We start from the raw sequence: 24,353 nt of genomic DNA, 5'->3' as shown, positions 1-24,353 counted from the left end.
TGAAGCTCATCTACAGAATGCCAAGAGTGTGCGGAGCAGTAATCAAAGCAAAAGGTGGCTACTTTGAAGAACCTAGAATATAAGACATATTTTCAGTTGTTTCACACTTTTTTGTTCAGTATATAATTCCACATGTGTTAATTCATAGTTTTGATGCCTTCAGTGTGAAGCTACAATATTCATAGTCATGAAAATAAAGACAACTCTTTGAATGAAAAGGTGTGTCCAAACTTTTGGTCTGTACTGTATGTAATAAATGTTTTTGTTTATTGTTATGATGTAATTTTCTAATCCTAAATGTCATGTTTTCACTACCTGTAAGCAGAAAATAATCACACTTATCTAAATATGAATACAAATAATTAACTGAAATAAAAGGCTTGAAAACACCTGTCTGTATGTAATTAATCTATATCCTGTGTTTCACTTAGTTAATTGAGAAAAAGATAAATGAACATTTCTCCCAGGGATTCAATTCAAGCACACAGTATTATATTTTTCAAGCATTTATTTTGGCTTACATTAATTAAAGCCTCAATCCAGTTTCTCAGAAAATTACATTACAGAAGACCAAGAAAAATAATTTTTAATTTGAAAGGTTATGGCCTCCACAATCACAGGAACGACTGCTGTCATTTACATCCTCCGCAAGGAGGGTAAACAACTAAAAGTCATTACTAAAGAAATTGGATATTTGCATGGTGTTTCAAGCACATTAAATGGAAAGTTGAGTGGAAGGAAAAAGTGTCTTTAAAAAAGTGCACATCAGAAGCATCTTACCTGGGCTCAGGTCTTTTTTTCGATGAAAGTTTGCATTTCATTTGGAAATCGTGGTTCCAGACTGACATTTATTTGGGAATCCCATAGGTCACGGGATTCCCATGGGAATTAAATAATTAATTAAATAATGTCATTTTTAAAATTATATTTAATTATTCAGTAGCACATTTCATTATATAATACTCCATTTCATAATATAACGGTACATTTATTTTTTCCAATGATGTATTAAATGAATAAACGGTACCTTTAATTTAATGGCACGTTTAATGTTACATTTACTTCATTTATGGTACATAACATTTATTTATTTATTGGCATTTTTATTTGTTTAATTTTGTCCACTTTGGCCTTCCATTCTTGATGCCTGTATAGGAGGTCATGTCAAAATTTGAATCTGGTGTTCTGGAGCAGACACACATCTAAAGGTAATGCCCTTGTGCATTTTTCTTTCGTTTCAGTAATTTGAAACAAAAAAGTAACGCCATTGTCCAAAAGAAACAATTACTTAAATTAGTAAAAGGCAACTTTGTTAATTGTGTTTATTCAGCTAAGATAGCCATGGTCTGTTTCCTCGTTTGTTATTTTTATAATTTAAAACGTATTTTCAGATTAACCGTTGATATCCACATAATATATTCTGGATTCGAGACCTATACCTCAGAAGACACATTTTAAAATTTATACAATTCCAAAGAGTAGAGTACAAACCCAAAGAAATAGTATAAATAACAAAAAAAAAATTGGGAAATAAGTCAGTCCAGTAACAAAGTTTTATCTGTAAATTAGTCCCAAATTTTTAAACATCTTAAATTCTGGGGGCTGAGATTCTCATGTATACAAACAAAAATCCTTGCACTTATCTTAAAGTTCTTTGTGGTTCTTTCTTAACCATATTTTAAAATATTCTGAAAATAGAAGCTCTTTTTATACAAATGCAGCAATAAACTGTTATACACAAAAAACACAAAATGTATTTTATAATTTACATAGGTTTATTTCTTATTCATTCTGTACATCCAAAATAAAAAAAATTAGATCACCATTAAAACAAAAATATTGCATTGTAATTTAAACCATGAGATCATTAGGGTGGTAAATAAAATCAGAGCATGCCAACAAATCTTCTCACATTTTATCACCTCCTATTTGAGTTAAATGTCTTTAATTCGAATACACTCGAACTCAACAAGATAAAATCTTCTCTTCTTTTACAACAATCTTCTACAAAGCTGCTTATATTCACAGAAACAAATTAGGATGTGTGTGTTAAAGGTATGAAACTCCTTTACAGCAAGGCTCTGGGTTTTAGGCACCAATTCTACCGACCAACTGCTTGCCTACATGTCAATTCACTACATTTAAACCAAAAGGAAAAGGGATCAAGATACACCAGTTATTATCTGGTGAGTTTTGTTTTACAGAATGAAAAGGAGCAATAATCTCCAAGGTAACAAAGCTGTTTTCTTGCTTTTTAGTCCTAATAAATGTGTTTGTGAGGGGAATTAACTCAAACCAGTATCCGGCCAGTTAAACAAATCTGAGCAGAAAGCACAGATAGATGGATTCTGTTACAATAATGACATTAAAAGCCAGTTTTGATTGCATTTTCTTGTCTGTTTGGGCCAAGACCACTTAAGGAGTGTCCCATTACCACTGCAAGGTGTCTGAAACAGGTTGTGTTGAAAAGCTTGCAAACGTTCTGCAAAACAAAGTATTTTTAATTTTAGACAGTTTCAGCAACTCTCTCCAAGGATTTGATATTTTTTGCCCCTGTAACAGTGCCATCTGGTTGCATTTGTAACTGCTGTAAACATGTACAATCTGCATAATAAAGAATCTATAAATCCACTACTTACACTGAATTCAGGCATTTTTATGTGGATTTCCATTTTTTGCTTTCTATGTTTGGTGTGAAAACAGTTTAAATCCTTCCACTTAACGAAGAACACACTTCTTTCTAAACAGGGAAATATTAAAGGGAAAAGTTTGATTTTTTTAGGCTGGTTTTGTGGAGTACTTATGAGTTGAAAGTGACTTAACAAACAGAAACCAAACCCTTTATGAAGAATCAGAGAAGAATCCTAATGACGAATGAGCTAAAATCTGCTCAAAAGGATGTTTCAGTTTGTTATACAGCAATATTTGTTCTTATTTTGGACACATTCTTAGTTGCTGTTAGCTTGACTGTCCCAAGAGGACTCCTTCCAGTTTCAGGAAATCAGAGTCACACTGATCGATATACTTCAAACCCCACTTAAAAAAGTTAAAATACAAATACAATGTTTAAGGTTTTTAATACCTCAAAGTAAAACTCAATTACTGTTGAATATATTATAAATTATGTTTGGTTTCTCTTTATGTAGCCAATTTTATTTACAATGAGCCCGCTAATTAAGGTTTAGTCTTGGTGAACTTTAAACTTTAAACGTAATCTTCACAAGGATAAATTCAGTTTGAAACACCTTCATCCATATTTTAACCCATGACTTGCCTAAAATACTGGCTCTAAATCCCACTGTGGTAACTGCATAATAAGCAGAAGCTGCACTGTACTGTAAGTGTTAACCCAACAGGGCACCATGTGAGGAACCCAGCTACTGTTCATTGATTTGAAAGTGAAGTTTGCATGGACTGTTGTCACAGACAGGATCCATTAAGCATGAAGACTGGATGAGACGGCTAATGCAGTAGTTAGCTAGAGCAGAGAAGTAAGAAGAAATCCACAGAGGTAAGCATACTATGGATTTGCCACTGAAGCAAAGGAGCAAAACAACGCTGGGAGAAGAGTCACTGCTTTTCACTGCCAGAGGTCTGGGACTAGCCACTGGGTCCCTGCTGCTGCTTGTCCAGTCTGTGCTGTTCCAACCACTGTAAGATCTGCTGTTTGAGCTCCTCGTTTGGCTTGATCTGGTCCATGGTGAGAGGACTGCGGTTGAAAGGGTCTGTTTGGTCGCTGTAAGGAAGACATTAAAAATAAAGCGTCATAATTTAAACTTTTAAGCAGTTAATTTCTGCCGAAGGCTCTGGATCACGTTACTAAATAAATCAATAACCTCATGTCTAGCCAAGATAAGTACCTGCAGCAGGAGCTGCAGTTTTTTTCAGTGTCTACGCCAAATAAACAACAGATTGTACATTAGCATTTTGACTTCCCTCCCAAGCACCACATGTGTAGCATTAGTGACTTTTTTTGGGCCACTTTCACTTTTTCTTACAACAGCCACTAAATGGTTCATTAATATAAATCAGGCCCTTTTGGTGACACAGCGTTCAGAACAAACAGGAGTGCTGACGCCCGTGTGCATCAGAGTAACATCGCTGGTCAGAAGTGTAGCAAAAGTTAAAAATATTTAACCTGAATTCTGCCAGGAAATGTTAATTTTTTTAATTATTTTTGTCACAACCAGTCATTTGACATTATGATAAATTACAAATAGGGCTTGCCTTAGAGCACTTTTAAATCCCTGGATAGTGGGCAGGTCTTCTAGGTCCTCAAGCTACTGCCTCTCAGACAACAATTGTACTAATTTTCTCCCCCTCATTGCACAACTCTCTAAAAAAAAACTATGCTTTATGAACTATCATCACCTTTTTTATGTGTGCAGCCTTCGAGCTATACACTAATGGCAGCGTTTGGTGCTCCATCTGTAACGTTCCTCTTTGGGAACTGTTGGTTGTATCTGGCTTTTCTTCTTTCACTATTTTCTTACATCTATTTCAACTTTATACACAGAAATGAATACTATTATCCTGGGGCACAAGCCCAAATACAAAGGATAGGTTTTAAAAACATGACTTTTAGACAATTAACTGACATAGTGATTTTTTTTTTACAAACCTGAGGAGATGTCTTGCTATAGTGGAACGATCTACAGTTACATTGGAGGAGGGAAGAAGAACTGGATCCAACATCAGGGTGGACATGATGGGGTCCAGGAATTCATCTGGAGCATCTGCATATGTTTCCTCTTCTTGCTGCTGCCTATCTGCATGTGACTAAAAAGAATCAAAATAATCCAATAAAAAATGAACATCTCCCACCGCCTTCATCACTGACCAAATGAAAGTAGATATGCAGTGTTTCCCGTTTTGGTCAAACTACAAGTAAAATGATACCTTTATTTTATCTGCAAGGAGACCAAACCCCACAATCATGTCACCAGGCTTGTTGATCTTCTTTAGCACGCGGACAGTCTGGGAGAAGAGTGTGGGTGAATATGATCGTCCGTCCTTTGGGACTGTGGCACAGAAGTTTTCCTCATCACTGCAAAACAAAAGCATAGTGTTGACTTTTACAAGGGAATGAACTTTCTTTCTACTTTGGAATGCATATCTCCCACATAGAGACAACAAACAAATTGCTTTAAAAGATTCCTTACTTTTAATTTATCAAATTAATTTATGAAAGACAAATCTTTCTAACATACCCCAGGTTTAGGTAGATTGTGCAGATGTCAGAAACGAGCTGCTGCGGCTTAAAGTCAAACTCACTGAAGTCCTTGACTTTAAGTGCACCCATCTTTGGACCAACCAGGTGCTGCAAAAAGTAGTTCAGCATGGAGATGATCCTTTCGGCCAGGAACGGGTGCACAAAGATACCCTTGATCTCTGAGCAAGAAATAGAAACAGACAAGAAGAAGAGAAGAAGAAGTTATTTAAACATAACATATACGATTACTTCCAACATGAACTCTGTTAACAAACGTAAGGTCAGAATTGCATCAATACATCATTAAATCTGATGTTGTACTTTCAGTTATGAATTTTGGAGGAACATGTTTGAAATAATAATTTAATACTTTAGAAACACTGGTTCTTGAACATAAAACCCATAGATAAGTAACAATATTTAGTAGATAGATACTAAACCCACATTTCACAGTAAATAAGGAACAGTGTTTCTTTGAACGTTCAACCTCAAGGGTAAGACATAAATTAACATTACAAACATGATGTCCAGACCTGATCCCAAGTACAACATGAAGGTCCAGAAATCCCTGACTATACTCAACTCCCCATTGCTGCTCCTGATGTACAAAACTGTTTGTAAACTGAATGTATATAACCTGCACCTCCTAGTAAGCTGTGTGACACAACCAATTTTCTAAAATATCCTGATTTTGGGTCCATAACCTCCAAAACTATATTATGGACCAAGCATGCTATTTTGCTGATCTGGGATTTCCCCCAACATTCTATTGCCTGGTTCACACGGCAAGATTGTAAAATGGTTGGTTGATTTTCAAAACCTGAGAGACCCCACACAAGATGATAAACAAGCGTAGATATAACAGGTTGGTCCTACAATGTGTTGGGTAAAGCCACACGACAAGCAAAACACACCACACACGAACAGATTTCAGCCACAAACATTCAGAAGTGAAACGATGTCACAAACCCTCTCTAGATCAAACGTGAGTTCAGAGTAATTCCCCTCCGTGTTTCCGTCAGCTCGCTTTCTGATTGGCTATACGTCACATTCAACAGGCCAAGACAATCCAACAAGTTGAATATCCTCGATTTGAGGTCGGAGCGCTCCTGACGTCCTTCCAAGACTAGATCACTCTTAACACACCACACACACAGCAGGAATATCTCATACGATTATCTTAAGAGCCATCACAATGATCGGGGCATGTCGGAAGGGGAAGATCGGATCAAAAGTCGGCATACAAATCCTGCCATGTAAAGCAGGCATAAGTAGTTTCCAACCCTTACAGCGATGTTCATAGAGAATGAGAGACTGTGTTGGCTGCTACAGCTTCCTGTGTGGCTGTCGACAGCAGACGATGCAGAGGAGAAACAAGTCTATGAAGTAAACTGCGATGCATGAAAACATCTGCAGGAGCAACCATTTACCGAAACCTTCAGCCATGTGTGTCCGGTAAGATATATCACTAAAAACAAAAAATTACAACGCATGTTTCAGGAGATGCATTGTCAGACCTTTACAATAGCTTTCTTAGTTGGAGCTGCATATTCAGGTAGACCTGCAGAAACTCCTGTTGGGACAAAAAATCGGTTGCTGTCAAGAAAAGCCCAGACTGCAGCATTCTGAAAACCACTGATGAGTGAGTTAAGGGAGACAAAATCCTGACAATGTAATGCAGACCTTATAGTACTTATGAGGCTAAATTTGACATTTTATTGAATGTGAAGGTGAATATTGGGAGCGATTAATTAAACATTTAAAAAAATTATTTCAAGGTTAAACAAAGGTCTATTGTTTCAAGCAACAGTTTTTCCTGCCTAACCTGAGGTGAGGAAGGCCAGTGTGCCAATGGTCTCGTTGGACATGATGTTGTGGAAGCGTCCCAGCTGTCCAAACATCTGCAGGCTCGACTCTTTTTCTCTTCGGGCATCAGGGGCCAGGCTTTCCCACTCCCCCCTGTCATGCTCCAGCTGCAGAATCTTGATTTTACTCAAATACTACAAGAAACAAAATATATATGTTTAGTTATTTTGGGATCACAATTAATGACTGAGGTTCCCAGTAAGAATTTGTCTCAGTGAATAAATACGTTCTCATATATTGTAAGTGGAGAACTAATTTGTATCAGTCTCACCTGAATGGCTTCATCCAGCAAGAAGATGGCATCATTCATGAGCAGGTTGAGGAACCTGAGGAACAGAGGGGGGTTCATGGCCTCCAGGTTCTCGGATGCATAGTTTGCCAAATGCTGAAACAAGTCATCCAAGAGAAAAATAAAAGCACATAAGCTTACATGTAAGTAAGACCTTTTAATTCATCTCCCCATGTATTCAATAACTTTATTACCTTTTAGCATGTTTAAAACATTAAAAATCTTAGGCCAGCTTCATTGAACTAGAAGCAAATACTTTTACAATCCTTTGTTTATTCAAGCTGAAGAATTTTTATTCCTCTAGTAATAACCTGAAAATTATGAAACATCTAAACAGATTTTCAAAGTTTATCGTCTCTGTGACCAAGCATCTACATTTTTCATTTAAAACCCTGCCAGATTATAAACTCTACAATACATCACATTGCCTTTGAGACTTTTACACCTATGTCCATTATGAATGCTAACATGACAGTTATGATACATTTTCAAACGGTTATTCCAACGATTAAATGTTAGGAATAATGACCTCAGATAATGGACTTGTGTCTGTACTTGTCCTGTTAGATCTCAGTGCTGCATTTGATACAGTCGATCACAATATTCTCTTAGAAAGGCTGGAATATGCTGTAGGGATCAGGGGAACTGCGCTAGGCTGGTTTTAATCTTGTTTGTCTGACAGATTCCAGTTTGTTCATGTAAATGATAAATCATCTTTAAACTCCAGGGTTAATTGTGGAGTACCACAGGGTTCAGTACTTGGACCAATTCTCTCCACAGGGTCAATATACACGGCCGGGCTGCTATAGCCAAACCTTTGGTCACTCATGCCAATGCCAAATGTTGGTTTCAATGGTGCAAGGAGTGCAAATCTTGGGCTGTGGACAATGTGAAACATGTATTGTTCTCTGATGAGTCCACCTTTACTGTTTTCTCCACATCCGGGAGAGTTACGGTGTGGAGAAGCCCCAAAGAAGCGTACCACCCAGACTGTTGCATGCCCAGAGTGAAGCATGGGGGTGGATCAGTGATGGTTTGGGCTGCCATATCATGGCATTCCCTTGGCCCAATACTTGTGCTAGATGGGCGCATCACTGCCAAGGACTACCGAACCATTCTTGAAGACCATGTACATCCAATGGTTCAAACATTGTATCCTGAAGGCAGTGCCGTGTATCAGGATGACAATGCACCAATACACACAGCAAGACTGGTGAAAGATTGGTTTGATGAACATGAAAGTGAAGTTGAACATCTCCTATAACCTGCACAGTCACCAGATCTAAATATTATTGAGCCACTTTGGGGTGTTTTGGAGGAGCGAGTCAGGAAACGTTTTCCTCCACCAGTATTACGTAGTGACCTGGCCACTATCTTGCAAGAAGAATGGCTTAAAATCCCTCTGACCACTGTGCAGGACTTGTATATGTCATTCCCAAGACAAACTGACGCTGTATTGGCCGCAAAAGGAGGCCCTACACCATACTAATAAATTATTGTGGTCTAAAACCAGGTGTTTCAGTTTCAATGTCCAACGCCTGTATATGCTTCCAATAGGTCAAATTATCAGGCAGCATGGGATACATTTTCACTGTTACGCTGATGATACTCAGCTTTACTTATCCATAAATCCTGATGAGCCCAACCAGTTAGATAGACTATAAGCATGTCTTGAAGACATAAAAACTTGGATGACTTTAAATTTTCTGCTTCTAAATTCAGACAAGACAGAAGTTGTTGTCTTTGGACCGGAGTCTTTAAAAAAAAAAACTGCTTAGTCAATCACTTAACCTGGATGGCATTAAATTGACCTTCGGTAATAAAATAAAAAACCTTGGCGTTATTTTTGACCAGGACATGTCATTTAAATCCCATATTAAACAGGTTTCTAGGATTTCCTTCTTTCATCTCCAGAACATTGCCAAAATTAGAAATATCCTGTCCAGGAGTGACGCTGAAAAACTAGTCCATGCATTTGTTACTTCAAGGCTGGACTATTGTAATTCTTTACTATCAGGATGTCCACAAAATGCAGTTAAAAGCCTTCAGCTGATTCAGAATGTTTCAGCAAGAGTTCTGATGAAAATTAAAAAGAGAGATCATATTTCTCCTATTTTAGCTTCCCTTCATTGGCTCCCTGTTAAATCCAGAATAGAATTTAAAATTCTCCTCCTCACATATAAAGCCCTTAATGATCTAGCTCATCATACATTAGAGATCTGATTGTTCCATATGTTCCTAACAGAGCACATTGTTTTCAGACTGCAGGTTTACTGGTGGTTCCTAGAGTCTCTAGAAGTAGAATGGGAGGCAGATCCTTTAGTTATCAGGCTCCTCTCCTGTGGAACCAGCTCCCAGCTTTAGTCAGTGAGGCAGACACCCTGAGTGCTTTTAAGGCTAGGCTTAAAACTTTCCTTTTTGATAAAGCTTATAGTTAGAGTAGCTTAGGTTATCCTGAGCTATCTCTGTAGTTATGCTGCTATAGGCTTAGGCTGCTGGAGGACATAATGACCACTTTCACCCTCTTCGCTACATTCTCACACTACTCTCCAATTTTGCATTATTTGCTGTTATTTCAGCATTTAACTTTGTTCTCTCTTTTCTCTTCCTAGAAGTTACATCTGGCCTGGTTCTGTGTCTGCCTGTGACACCTTTCTGGAGAGGGGCATCATCCGAGCTTGTGCTGGCAACAACTTAATGCTCACCCTCTACCGATGATCCACATGGCCCTGTCTTTTAGTGTTTAACCCTTTCTCTCTCCTAGACATGGCTACTGGCTGAGCTTTTACTGTGACTAACTCTATGTGCTCTCTTTCAGACTCTAACCTTGAAAACTGGCTCAGAGTTTATCTGTTCTTTCTTACTAGATGAAACGACTAAAGGAGCTACATCCATTAACATTTACTTTTCCTTCCTATAGAAAGTACTCCTGGATCAGTGCTTCTGTGTTCTCTTTGTGTCTCTGCTCTGTTCTCTCTAACCCCCAGTCGGTCGTGGCAGATGGCTGCTCACACTGAGCCTGGTTCTGCTGGAGGTTTCTTCCTGTTAAAAGGGAGTTTTTCCTCTCCACTGTCGCTACATGCATGCTCAGTATGAGGGATTGCTGCAAAGTCAACTCTACATGTCTCTACATGCTCATCCGGGAGGAGTGAATGCTGCAAGTCACTGACTGGATGCAATCTGCTGGGTTTCCTTAGACAGAAAAACTTTTTATCCAATTTGAATAAATAATTGAATCTGACTGCACTGTTCAATGGTTACGATTAATTGGATCGTATGTACCTGACTGCTGTGAAGTGCCTTGAGACAACATGTGTTGTGAATTGACGCTATATAAATAAAACTGAATTGAATTAGCTTTTAATCCTGTTTCTTTAAACACTGAAATTAATGAGACTGCATTTAGCTTGATTTGTCTTAGATCAGTTAGCAGGTTCTTAGAATTGTTTAAGGTTAAAAATTGCAACTATCATACCAGCAACCTTAATGTGAAAATGCAAAGTCAAAACATTGTTCGTTAATTCACCTTGATGCTCTCTCTATAGCTGTCTTTGCTCCACATGTACTTCAGAATCGGATACATCGGTCTTCTGTAGTTGAATTTCTGTTCAAACTGATGAGGATCACCTGAATAAAAACAGGTGGAAAACTAAGTAAAAGAAATACATTTTCTCCTCATCTCATCCTGTTACAGAATGCACGGCTAAACCCACAGAATTCATCGAGATTCACCTCACTGCGGAGATTCACCTTAACTGTTTTGACTACCTGCTGAATCAGGTAGTTAAAACAGGCTGGAAAGACCACTGGTCACCAGCAGATGCTTCCTGTTGATCTACACAAACGTGCTTTAAAGAAAAAAAAGCAACTTGGGGTTACAAAGACCCGGGACATCCTCTGCAATCCTCCTTCAACTTGCTACCATCTCGCAGGAGACTGATGGTCCCACTAAAAAAAAAAAACAACTGCTATAGAAACTCATTAATCCCCTCAGCGGTATTCATTCTGAACCAAAGAATATTGGTTCAGAATGAGTTCAATATTAGTCATGCCACTGAGGCCTTCTGTGTCACAAAAATGTAAATATTTTTATTTAAGTTCTATTTTAAATTTAATTTAAGTGTAGGAGAACAATATCAAAATGAGTCTGTAATTTGCAGTACAGACGAAAGGGGTTAAGATCCAAAAGTTTGGACACACCTTCTCATTCAAAGAGTTTTCTTTATTTTCATGACTATGAATATTGTAGCTTCACACTGAAGGCATCAAAACTATGAATTAACACGTGTGGAATTATATACTGAACAAAAAAGTGTGAAACAACTGAAAATATGTCTTATATTCTAGGTTCTTCAAAGTAGCCACCTTTTGCTTTGATTACTGCTCCGCACATTCTTGGCATTCTGTTGATGAGCTTCAAGAGGTAGTTACCTGAAATGGTTTTCCAACAGTCTTGAAGGAGTTCCCAGAGACGCTTAGCACTTGTTGGCCCTTTTACCTTCACTCTGCGGTCCAGCTCACCCCAAACCATCTCGATTGGGTTCAGGTCCGGTGACTGTGGAGGCCAGGTCATCTGGCGCAGCACCCCATCACTCTCCTTCTTGGTCAAATAGCCCTTACACAGCCTGAAGGTGTGTTTGGGGTCATTGTCCTGTTGAAAAATAAATGATGGTCCAACTAAACGCAAACCGGATGGAATAGCATGCCACTGCAAGATGCTGTGGTGGCCATGCTGGTTCAGTATGTCTTCAATTCTGAATAAATCCCCAACAGTGTCACCAGCAAAGCACCCCCACACCATCACACCTCCTCCTCCATGCTTCACGGTGGGAACCAGGCATGTAGAGTCCATCCGTTCACCTCTTCTGCGCCGCACAAAGACACGGTGGTTGGAACCAAAGATCTCAAACTTGGACTCATCAGACCAAAGCACAGATTTCCACTGGTCTAATGTCCATTCCTTGTGTTCTTTAGCCCAAACAAGTCTCTTCTCCTTGTTGCCTGTCCTCAGCAGTGGTTTCCTAGCAGCTATTTTACCATGAAGGCCTGATTCACACAGTCTCCTCTTAACAGTTGTTCTAGAGATGTGTCTGCTGCTAGAACTCTGTGTGGCATTGACCTGTTCTCTAATCTTAGCTGCTGTTAACCTGCAATTTCTGAGGCTGGTGACTCGGATGAACTTATTGTCCGCAGCAGAGGTGACTCTTGGTCTTCCTTTCCTGGGGCGGTCCTCATGTGAGCCAGTTTCTTTGTAGCGCTTGATGGTTTTTGCGACTGCACTTGGGGACACTTTCAAAGTTTTCCCAATTGTTCGGACTCACTGACCTTCATTTCTTAAAGTAATGATGGCCACTTGTTTTTCTTTACTTAGCTGCTTTTTTCTTGACATAATACAAATTCTAACAGTCTATTCAGTAGGACTATCAGCTGTGTACTGTATCCACCTCCTGCACAACACAACTGATGGTCCCAACCCCATTTATAAGGCTTGAAATCCCACTTATTAAACCTGACAGGGCACACCTGTGAAGTGAAAACCATTTCAGGTGACTACGTCTTGAAGCTCATCAACAGAATACCAAGAGTGTGTGGAGCAGTAATCAATGCAAAAGGTGGCTACTTTGAAGAACCTAGAATATAAGACATATTTTCAGTTGTTTCACATTTTTTTGTTCAGTATATAATTCCACATGTGTTAATTCATAGTTTTGATGCCTTCAGTTTGAAGCTACAATATTCATAGTCATGAAAGTAAAGACAACTCTTTGAATGAAAAGGTGTGTCCAAACGATTGGCCTGTACTGTATCTCCATCTCAAAAAGCTGATGGACAATAACATGTTAGCTGAAAAACCTAAAGTCAAAGAAAACTATTTTTTTATAGCTGATGTGATATATCTGACTTTGTTTCAGACCTTTTTCAGCTCCGATTTGTCTTTTAAAGAATGTTTTTAGCTAATTTAATCAAGCCAAGTTTTCAATAAGTATTCAAATTCAGTAAAAGAAAAATGATGTTAAGAGCAGCCTCAACTAGACAGAAAATATGAAGAAATTTATCCCTGAAAAATACTTTTACCTACCTGTAAATTCAATGTCAACAAACACAGTGATGAGGGCCTCAGCCAGCTGAGGTGCATGAACATAGGAGCAGAAGACTCTCTCCCTCTGGAAAACGATTGGCTGAGCAGCACCAGGAGCCAGTGGCTCCATGTGAGGCATCACGGCTTCCAGCACTTCTGCAAGCTTTGCTCTTAAATGAGGGTTCTTCATTCTGTTGCGCAATTCAAACATTGGCCATAAAAGCGTAAAGTTAAAAACTAAATATATATATATATATTATTCAGCTAATTCAATTTTACAACAATCACAGGTAAGGTGGCACAAAGTCACGTACCTCTCCACATTTCCCATGAAGACTGTTATGAAATTAAGGATCTGCTCCAGACTTTCTGCAGAAGTCTCCAAGACATCGTCCGCAAAGCGTCGCAGGAAGATGAAGAAGTCTCCCATGTTTTCAGCAAAAAACTCTGACAAACGAAATCCAGATTTACTCATGACAATCGGGTTCAGGAATCTTTAGGAGAAACTAACCGCAACCATTTCACACGCACAGAACTCGCATATCTGATATTATTCCGAGGCCACGCCACTGGCTCTAACCTACCTGGTATATAGCAGAGCATGGTATTGTGCAGGGAAGCCAGGGGAAAGTTGAGTGCTACATGTTCAGACCCCTGGTTTCCCATACTGAGCTGAACAAGCAGAGCAGCAGTGGAAGCTTGGAGGTTAAGGCAACATTGCAGCATGGCTGGCTGTGTAGTGGCAGCTTTGGTTGACAGATACACAATCATCAGACGCTCAAACTGCTCCAGGAGCTGCTCTGACATCGGGTTGCCTGTTCGCTGGGCCTCCTGCCATGTCACCTGGACCCGATGGAGAGACTGGTTCATCTTGACCATCTGCTCATGGAGTCTGGATACACACGCCACACAAACAGAGGATTTAATGTTTATAAAGGGAATTCTACAAAGCTGGTAAGATTTTTTTAAAAAGGCAAGCTGATATTTAACTCCATGCTACTTTTAACTTGTTTATGTAAAGATGTTGGTAGTTATTTGTACCTGTGAAAGCCGAGATGCAGGGTGAGTTGTGTGAAGATGAGGTTTTCAGTCAGCAGGCTGTAGGATTGTGCAGACTCTACCTGCTGCTGAGGGGGCAAAGGGATCAGGCAGGTCTCCTTCTCAAGACCTGGTAAAGAAATATTTACTTTTATTAATATAGAAAAAAGTTATCCTCAAATGCTACAGGAACACCGAAAGCCTTTTAAGAAAGTATTCACACTCCTTTAACTTTTTCCGCATTTTGTCATGTTGCAACCACATACATTATTGCGTTTTATGGGATAAGATTTCATTTACTAGACCAACACAAAGTAGTGTAACTCTGAAGTGGATAAATGATACATGGATTTCAAAATATTTTTACAAATATTGTGAAAGGTGGGTGTATTTGAATTCAGTAACTTTTACTCTGATCCCCGAAATGAAATCCAGTGAAACGCATTTCATCCAGTCACAGAATCCAACTGTGTTGTGAATGTAATCTTGTGGGCTACTGTGGTTAAGTGGAAAGAGTAGTCATCTTGCAAGCTGGAAGTTGAGGGTTCAATGCCCGCTTCCTCCCGTCACTTGCCGATGTGCCACTGGGCTAGGCACTTAACCCCAAGTTGCCTACTGATCTACGTTGATGTATGAATGTGCGTGTTTGAATGGTTGGTTTGATGAGGGAAAAAACGTTACATAGATTCAGTGCATTTGCTAGTAATTTATTAATTTAATGTCAGTTTAAATCCAGGCGTGCTGAGAACATTAGTAAACAAACGGCATCATGGGGACCGAGGAGCACAGCAGACAGGTTAGTAATAAAGTGGTGGAGAAGCTTAAAGGAGGGTTACATTATAAAATGATGATCAATCCATCAATACAAATTGGAAGGAGTATGGCACAACTGCAGACCTACCAAGACATAGTCACCTACCTACACTGACAGGTCAGGCAAGGGGAACATTAATCAATAAGGCAGCCAATAGGTTTATGGTAACTCTAGAGGAGCTGCAGAGATTCACAGCTTAGATCAAAGCAAACTTATGTGTTAGAATAACTCACTGCATAGATTTAATCTGAAGACTGGAAGCTTCACTATAATGTCCTTGTTTGTGTGGGTCTATCAAATAAAATCCCAATTCAATTCATTGAAGTTCGCTGTTGTAACGTAACATGATTTTGAAAAAGCTCAGGGGGTATGAAAACCTTGCTGTATATAATGACCTTTTGCATGGATGTTGCGATTGCGCCGCTCTTCTTCGCTCACATCTTTGAGCGCGCAGTATGTGGGGTTGAAGGTGAGCAGTTTCGGTGAACGTGGCTTGCAGAATGGCTGGCACAGCTTCAGCAGAACAGCACCCAGGTTGAGGAAAAATGCATCTGAGGCGTACATTTGGAAGAAGATCTCTGGCATCTGGTTGGCCCAGATCTTGGCTCGGCCCGCGTTAGCCTGCAGACAGCTGCCCATCCACGTAAGCAGCAAGTGCCGCGTTTCGCCGGACCGCTGCAGCAAGCTTTTCAAGATCTGGTGTAGTTTCTCATGATATTGACCCATAAACTGCAGCACAAAGAAGTTTAATTTCCATCTTATTAAAAAAAAATCCAACAAAGCAAACTAATTAGGGCAATATACCTGGTGAATGTTGGCCTCCTGGACCTTTGTCTCCTGGGCACTGGAGCGAGAAGGGTTCAGGAAGTAGCCATGCCCCTCTACAACACCTGGGGTTCTCAGCAAGCAGGATATATTCAAAACCATCCCCAGCAGGCTTTTCTGGTACTGGAGACCATTAGCTGGGTCTTTTGGCTGTATGTGCTCCATCAGTACCTGCAGAAACCAGTGAGAAAAGGATAGGACAATATTACAGGACGGTTTCATGAAAATCCTGAAATGTGGGCTGAAACCACACATTTATTTTTCCTTCTCACCTTGGCGATATCCTTATGGTGGCTAAAATAGAGGAGAACATCCAGGTAGTAGTAGAGCAGAGGCTGGCAAAGGTCTAAGTCTTTGATGCGCCCCTGGAAGATATCAAAGACTGGAACTATCACCTCCTCAAAGGTACGCACCTCTTGGTCAGAGAGCAGGGCAGCAATGACCTCCCCTACAAACTCCACCACCTCCTCAGGCCCTGAAACGCCAGGTGTGTGGAAAGAATATGTTATTGAGCACGGGTGAAGATAGGAGTAAAACTCAAGACATTCGGGACTCTTAACCCCAAAGCTGGACCTACGTGCTGCACTGAAACCTTCGAGCAACAGGTCAAGAAGCTGCTCATAGATATTCTGGTTGATGTAGATCTCCGGGGTGAGCAGAACGGTTCGCGCATTGGACACCGTCAGGTTCTTGCAGCGAACAGCAAATGAATGTAACTTCTCAGGTACTTTTGTCAACTGGTGCAAAGATAAAAAAGGAAGTCATTGGGTTAACAAAGAACATAGGTGATGCCTACGATCCAGTTACAGTAAAGACCTTCAGTGTTCTTTAAGGAAAAAAGTTCACCTCCTCCTTGGCCCTCTGGTAGCAACCAAACAGGTAAGGGATGGCACATTTCTCTCCAGCGTCTCGGTCAGCCGACAGGTTCACTGCACTGCAGGATGTCATGTAAATGAGATGGTTTCCTGGCTCTAGTTGCAGCAGGCGGTTAAACAGAGCCTGGAGGGAAAGGGGAAACACCCTTAAGCACATTTACATCCAGAACATTCATTTTATAAGGCCCTAAAGCAATCAACATATTAAAGACAAAACAAAATACTCTCTAAACTGAAGAGCTTGGCAATTCTTGAAGATTAAAACGTCTTCACCGGTTGGGTCAAACATTTAACCATTTATTCAGGTGCTGGACATGTCGCCTTCTCTTCTGCCATGGAGGGTTGAAGATTTTACACCAGCCAAGCATGAAATTGTACCCCCCTTGGGGATGTTTTGCACCTCCTTTTATAACTGATTCAATAACATAAATAATAATAGTAAAAATAATAATAATAAAATAATAACAAAGAAAAACTCCACAGTAAACAAGAACAAAAACTCGAATAAATGGGAAATTTAAATTGGAACAGGTGCAGCCATAAATATAATTTTATCTTTACAAGTGGTGCTTTTTATATTTTGTAAAAAAACACATCGGCTTTGAAACCTGCTCTATGTTGTCCATGTCCAGCCAGTCCTGGCCATCCAGATCTGCAGCCATCTCTTCCAGGTAAACACATCGAGGAGGGATCCCATTACCTCCTCTTAGACTGGGATCACCTAGTGTGGAAAAAAAAAACCCAGACCAGTTTATTTAAACTTGTCTTACAAGACTTTAAAGAATAAAACAAGCTAAATCTAACCTTTTTTCTGAGGTACATTAAATCTACAGCCCTCCATTAAAGCATAAACTTTATTAGGTAAACCCATTCAATTGATTGTTAACACAGTACATCAGCCAATCACATGGCAGCAACTCAATGGATTTAGGCATCGAGTTGTGAATATGACTTGCTGACAATCAAACTGAGCATCCCGAATAGGAAAGAAAGGGGATTTAAGAGACTCTGGTTTATAGAGAATGACCCGAAAAAGAGAAAACTTCCATCCATCTGCAGTTATGTGGACAAAAACATGCTTGTTGATGTCAGATGTCAGAGGAAAAAGGCAAACCGTTTTCAGATGATGGAAAAGTTACATTAGCTCAAACAACCACTTGTTCCAACCAAGATATGATCCTTGGAGCAGGAGGGCTACAGCAGCAGAGCCACTCCTGTCAGCTAAGAACAAGAAAATGAGGCCATAATTCACACATGCTCACCAGAACATGACAATACCAGACTGGAAAAACGCTGCCTAGTCTGATGCGTCTTGGGTACAGCTGTATCCAAAAAATAGGGTCCAAGTTAGCATTATCAAGCTGTACCTAATAAAGTTTCTGTGGACTGTGTTTTTATTATTCTGGACCTTAGCAAGGGAAAACTGTTTTAGTCAGATCTCACTGAAATTAATTGAGGAATGAAAAGCACAGCATGTATTTACAACACTGAGGTGGAGAACAACTTGTGCTGGCATACATTTCCTGAACATGATGACTCATTGTGGACTGGTCTGTGATGAGAGACCCAGGTAGCTCACAGCAAGATCTTACAGTGGGGGGAGATCTTTCTATTGTCTTTAAGCACAGTGAGTCATTTCTCACTGACTGGAAAGTCTGACTTTGATTTTCAAGATACTGAGCTGCATCCAAAGAAGATCCCCAGAGTAAAACAGGCTCCACAGCTATTTATGATCAATGCCATCACCAGCAAAACCTCTAGCTTTCAACTGTCTTTTTCATTAGAAAGAAAGAGCTTCAGGGGAAACATCTTAGACTAGTAATATTCAACTGCTTTTACTTTCCAGCTGCATGTAACAAACATACTAGTTTCAAAACTAGCAACTTCATCAAAGTATTACAGCATGTGAGAAGAAGTTGCTTCAGCAACCATGATCTGAGAATCATCTGAGATCCTGTCATAGAGCAACTAAAATCAGCCTGAATACAAGATGTTTTCCCTTGGTGTTTGGAAACAACATATCTTCCAACCATTTAAAGACAGTACCAACTGTTGTCATCTTAAAGCCAAATTGATTTAAATCTGCCAGACAGCATTTCGCTGTATGTTCCTCTCTGTTGTGCGGTATATAATGACTGAGGAACCCCGACATAATAATTACAGTACTTATTTGAATGCTATGCAACAAACGTTTGACCCAGCAAGATAATATAAAAAATGCTTCAAACGACATCACACCCTGGGTTCGTCTGAGTTACAGATACTCACTGTTGTCAAGAGTGATTAAAAATATTCTCTGGATCATGTGGTTGACATTGAGCTGCTCACAAAGCTCCTGACGGGAGCGGAAGGAGCGGCTGATCTCTGCCACGGAGTCATCGTTTTCATCGACGCTGTCGGAGACGGAGTTCTCCGACTCAGACTGGCTTTCCCCCGAATCCTCCGCTAGGACAGCAAAGAGGCAGAGAGAGGTTATGTTTAAAATCATGTGCACACATTTGACCTGATGTTAAAATGGGAAAAGAGTTTTGACTGACTGTCTGTCAGTGAGCTTCGCTATCTTAGCCACTAACAGGTGTCGGCATTAAAGGCAGGTAGAGTCCATTCAACTGGCCAAACACATTATCACTATGAGCAGCATGAAAGCACATCTAAAATATAATATCTTACCCAATTCTGCACCCAAGGAATCCCTCATGATTGTCTTATTGAACACACTGATACTGAGATGACGACTGGGATTCAAAATATTGTGCAGCTCAGTTTTAATAATGATTATTAATATTTGGTTAATATTTGCCTGCATAGGACCCAAAGACTTTTAGTAGTAATCAGCAAACTTCTGGCATGATTCTGACTGCATATTTGAACACTTTTCTCAGAAAGGGTATAGTCCTTTCAATTGTCCTGGAACAAACGGACGGACGGACGGACGGACGGACGGACGCACATCTATCATCAACACCCGCTTATCCATGCAGGGGGAAGATACTTGATTTGGAAGCTGAGACTCCAAGAACTTCGAGGCTGTTTCCTTTTTTCTTCCATCTACTTTGTGCAATGCCAATGGCAACAAAACAGGTCCTCACCATGATGTCGTCTCCACCAAGCTTGAAAGTTGGCAAGATGGTCGTAGGTTTAAAACCTTCACCTCGACTCTTTAAATTTTTCTTCCTGTCTATGTGGTCAGTTCAACCTTCATTTTATACAAACATAACTTTTCTCCATAGAGGCACTTTGCTTGTCTGCGTGGGCAGCTGCAAATTTAAGCAGAGCTTTATGGTCTCTATAGTGCAGATGATTCTTTCTTGCTCCGCACCCAGTCTATGCTGAGGTAAAGCTCACTTCACTATGAGACGGTAACACTGGTCTTCCGGCATCTTCCAGTTTATAATACGCTTGAGCCTTGGTGCTTCCAGGGTTGTTCTAAACACGCTGACCGGTTTCCTTTCATCTGAGGCTGATAGTTTAGGTCAGATGATTGAAACATTGACACAGTTGGGAAGTTTGTAGCCAGAACTATACCAGAACCTTATTGATGGCTACAGAAACACATTCAGGAATCAGGAAGGTTCTGCGGGTGGAGGCCACAGACATTTTTTCCCTCCTCGTGTTTTTGACTGTTTTGCAGTAGTTTTGCATTTGACCAGGGTCGGTGTCACTACTGGTGAACGTTATGCTGCCAGAAACGTTGTTCAGCATGATCGGTTTGGTGGTGGGTCAGTGTTGGTCTAGGGAGGCAGACCTATGAAGGGATGCACAGACCTGTACAGGATAAATGATGGCACCCCGACTGCCATTAGGTACCAGGATGAAATCCTTAGTCCCATTGTTAAACCCTTCACTAGTGCAGTGGGTCCTGGGTTCCTTATGGTGCATGGTAATAGCTGTCCTCAAGTGGTAAGAGTAGGGAGGCAATTAGTGGAGGATGAAGGAACTGATACCACTGACTGGCCTCCACGCTACCCTGACCCAATATAACATCTCTGGAACATCATGTTTAAGTCCATCTGACGCCACCAGGATTCACCTCAGATTGTTCAGAATCTGGGAGGAGATACCCCAGGAAACCATCTGTCATCTCATAAGGAGCATGTCCCAGTGTTGTCTGGCATGCATACAAGCACGTGGGGGACATAAAAAACGACTGGTACCATTTTGAGCTGCTGCAATAGCATTTCAGCAAATTGGACTAGCCTGCTGCATCAGTTTATCAGTTTACATTTCTCAGTGACTTCAGATGAAGCCCTCTGTGGGTTGGTAATTTTTATTTACATCAAATAATGAGGCATCCTTTTGTTCCTAACACATTAGCCATTCTATATCTGTATGGATATCCAGCATGATTGTTTTTTCCATTTGAGATCTGATGTGTTTTGAAAGTGTTCCTTTAATTTTCTGAGCAGCGTACATTTGCACTGTGGTGCCCTATTACCTTTATTCAACTGTTCTGCAGAAAGAACATGTAAGAAAAGCACATTGCAACAAACAGCAGTTCTGTACAATACATTCAGTGTATGGATTTTGTAATGAACTGACGTTTAAACTCTACTCACATGGTGGTTGAGCAGACGGCTGTTGTGGTTTTTGGCTTGATGCAAACTGTTTGGCATCAGCCACTGAGGTAAAGAGGGCAGCAAAGGGGTTGCAGGAGATGTTGTGGTTGTTGTTGCCCTGGTCAGTCATCTCACTGGGGCTCAAACCTCACTCCATCTAAGATCCCAGCCTTAAAGAGCAATGTAGAAACAGCAAATATTGTTCAAATGACCACATAATTGATCATTGTGCTCCAGATGTCACATCAAGCTGCAAAGTTACTATGGTTAGGGACATAAATTGGATGATTCCTGCAATCCTGTCACTTGTACTACTTCTATCAGGGAACCTGATGAACATTTGTTTCTCTTTTATGTTCAAACTTGTTAAGAAAGGCTTGCACAATAAAGTTGTTGTTTTTTATAGCCCTTAAAAAGAAAATCTGAACCAGCCAGAACCGGATCTGGGATGTCAGGCCTCAAAAAAAAAAAAACTGGAAATCTGTGTAGGCCAGTGAAAGCCTGATTGGCACGTCTCTCATTTCTACAGAAGCTGAAGCACAAATTTTTTTATGTATGTCAGGATGCTATTTAGATGTTTCTTTGAAAACATCTGACTGCAATAAACAGTATTTGGCTACCTTTACATCATATAACTGATTTTTGTCTACCTGAGGTCACCATGATCATTCTAAGTAAGTTAGTTACTGAGTTAGGTAGATGAGTAGCTAAGCATTTATTATTCCAAACTTTTAACATATTTGTTACAACAGTCTCTTTAGTTTGTCACCCCACATATCTGCTGTGGATTTCTGTGTCGGTGCCTCAAAACATTCAGCATATCGTTCACAGGTTAAAAGTGTCCAGTTGTGTTTTTAATCACTTACATTATGAATAAACATGGACAAATAAATGTCTCAAGTAATGTAACAATCATTGTATGTAGAAAATGTATTCAACCTACAGGGCCTTGGAAAATTCACGTTTCATCTCATTACAACCACAACTTTAAAGGTATTTCAATGAAATGTTAAGTGATAGACCAACAAAAAGAAGTGAATAATTGTAAAATTGAAAGAACACATTAAATGTTTTTAAAAAATATAAATCTAAAAACTGTGAGTATGTTTTTGCCAGCTTTGCACATGTATAGATTGAAACATCACCCTATTATTTTGCATGATAGTCAACCTCAGTCAGACTAGATGGAGATGGTCTGTGATCTGCAATTTTCAAGCCTTGCACAGATCCTCAGTTAGCTTTAGGATTGGACTTTGACTAGGCCATTTGACCTGAACTATTCCATCGTAGCCCTGGCTGTGTGTTTAGGGTCAATCCACATGTTAGATGCAGATGGTCTGTATTTACTAATTAGGTGACAACTAGCTGCACCGAATTTGATGTACAGGTATCAGAAAAGAGGGCAGATTACGAATGCACACCACACCTCACATTCATTTGAAAACCTTGCATCATTTTCCTTCCACCTCTCAATGATACACCATCTTACATTGGTCATCACATAAAATGCCAATAAAATACATTAAGGTTTGTGTGTGCAAAGTGACAAAGTGTAAGGGTTATGAATGTTTTGCAAAAAGGTGAGTCTTAAAAATGTTTTTGTATATGCTCAGAAAAATGTCGGATTTCTGCTATAAAAATGGGAAATATCGCAATTCAATCTGGTTTGATGGCACAGGCACTGTTAAATACTGATTACTACAACTATAAGAATGCTACCGTTAGCATAATTCTACAGCAATAAGTTTACCAATAATAACTAATAAAGCATTTGTTGGAAACAGACAGGCATTAAACATTTGCTGGCTGGGGGAAACCATTATTAAAGCAGAGATTTGAACGTTTTCGATATAAAAGCCAAATCTGACTGAACATTCATTGCCACTATCCTCCATGCTGCTCACCTGTCAGCAGATTAACCGTCTTCACACGATAGTAGTCACTTTAAATAGAAACTCGTGCATTTATTTAGCTGTCCACCAAGTTTACGTCGTGTTACTCTAGATATGGCAAAACAAACATTAAGTAGTTTTAAAAGCAGGAGCAGATTTCGACAGTTGACACTGCTTAGCTAACTGGTTAGCAGGTAGCTAGTTAGCTCTTACGTGGAGCAACAAGCTAAACTGTCATGCCGTTTCTCCCCGATTTACTTTCAGCGGTTGTTTGAATTCTCGACACGCGTGTTTTCAGCCTAAAGGAGGTGAACAAGCGATAGAGAGAGCTATAATACCTGTTTGGCAAGCAGATGTTAGATATTGGGAAAAGAAAATGCTACAACGAAACCAGAGGGGTCAGTTCCCTAGTAAACAGACATTGCAAACGTCATCCATGTGCGACAACAACAAGGCGGCCACTTTTTTCAAACAGCACAATAGTGCCGAGGGTGAAGTGGGAGCAAATTATGCATCGTTCTGTGAAAATCTCAGAGGTTTATTAGCGAGAATTAATGAAGAAACCGCAGCCAAGACTAAGGAACACAGCAGATAGGACAGGGCGGAAGTTGTGGTGAAGTTTAAAGTATGTTATGAAAACAAGATGCCAAAGTTTGAACATCTCATGCCGTTTACCTCAACTGACAGACATGGAGAATTAGCCAATTATCTCTGAAGGAGGTGCAGAGATCCACAACTCAGGTGGTGGAATCTGCCGACAGGAAAACTGTTTACTGAGTACCCTATAAATCTGGTCTTCATGGTGGAGTGGCAAGAATAAAACCATAGCTGAAACGAAGTCATGTTCTGTTTGCAGTTTCTCAGAAGTCATGTAGGTTACACAGCAAGAATTTTACTTATAGCCAAG

At 39.9% G+C, this 24,353-nt stretch overlaps 1 protein-coding gene across 4 annotated transcripts; it reads right to left on the bottom strand.

Moving 5' to 3' along the window:
- Positions 1-1,756: 1,756 nt before the first annotated feature.
- On the bottom strand, positions 1,757-23,904 carry ube4a (ubiquitination factor E4A (UFD2 homolog, yeast)). Of its 4 annotated transcripts, none has more exons than XM_047392042.1 (21): positions 23,660-23,870; positions 23,459-23,554; positions 21,555-21,724; positions 19,267-19,443; positions 17,607-17,719; positions 16,970-17,122; positions 16,701-16,860; positions 16,396-16,598; positions 16,103-16,294; positions 15,694-16,027; positions 14,488-14,614; positions 14,031-14,338; positions 13,761-13,893; positions 13,447-13,637; positions 10,894-10,994; positions 7,350-7,463; positions 7,038-7,212; positions 5,211-5,391; positions 4,900-5,047; positions 4,622-4,779; positions 1,757-3,736 (listed from the first exon to the last, which is right to left on the bottom strand). In XM_047392042.1, the coding sequence occupies exons 3-21, from the start codon at positions 21,682-21,684 to the stop codon at positions 3,601-3,603; spliced, it is 3,234 nt and encodes a 1,077-aa protein (XP_047247998.1). In that variant the 5' UTR covers positions 21,685-21,724; positions 23,459-23,554; positions 23,660-23,870; the 3' UTR covers positions 1,757-3,600. The 4 variants fall into 4 exon arrangements, with proteins under 4 accessions (XP_047247998.1, XP_047247999.1, XP_047248002.1 ...); XM_047392043.1 differs by having other exon boundaries at positions 23,785-23,824; XM_047392046.1 differs by lacking the exon at positions 23,459-23,554 and having other exon boundaries at positions 23,785-23,904.
- Between the last annotated feature and the right edge of the window lie 449 nt (positions 23,905-24,353).

This window comes from Girardinichthys multiradiatus, chromosome 18 (genome assembly GCF_021462225.1).
Source record: "Girardinichthys multiradiatus isolate DD_20200921_A chromosome 18, DD_fGirMul_XY1, whole genome shotgun sequence".
NCBI lineage: Eukaryota > Metazoa > Chordata > Actinopteri > Cyprinodontiformes > Goodeidae > Girardinichthys > Girardinichthys multiradiatus.
Note: the sequence above shows the minus strand (reverse complement) of the source record. Positions and strands in the feature narration are given on the sequence as shown.

Excerpts from the sequence above, each read along its gene's own strand:
- ube4a (XM_047392046.1), bottom strand. The coding sequence starts at position 21,684 with ATGACTGACCAGGGCAACAACAACCACAACATCTCCTGCAACCCCTTT. Across the intron at positions 14,339-14,487 it reads CTGCATCTCGGCTTTCACAG|ACTCCATGAGCAGATGGTCA; the intron begins GTACAAATAACT and ends GTGTGTATCCAG. Across the intron at positions 5,392-7,037 it reads ACTGGCCTTCCTCACCTCAG|AGATCAAGGGTATCTTTGTG; the intron begins GTTAGGCAGGAA and ends TTTCTTGCTCAG.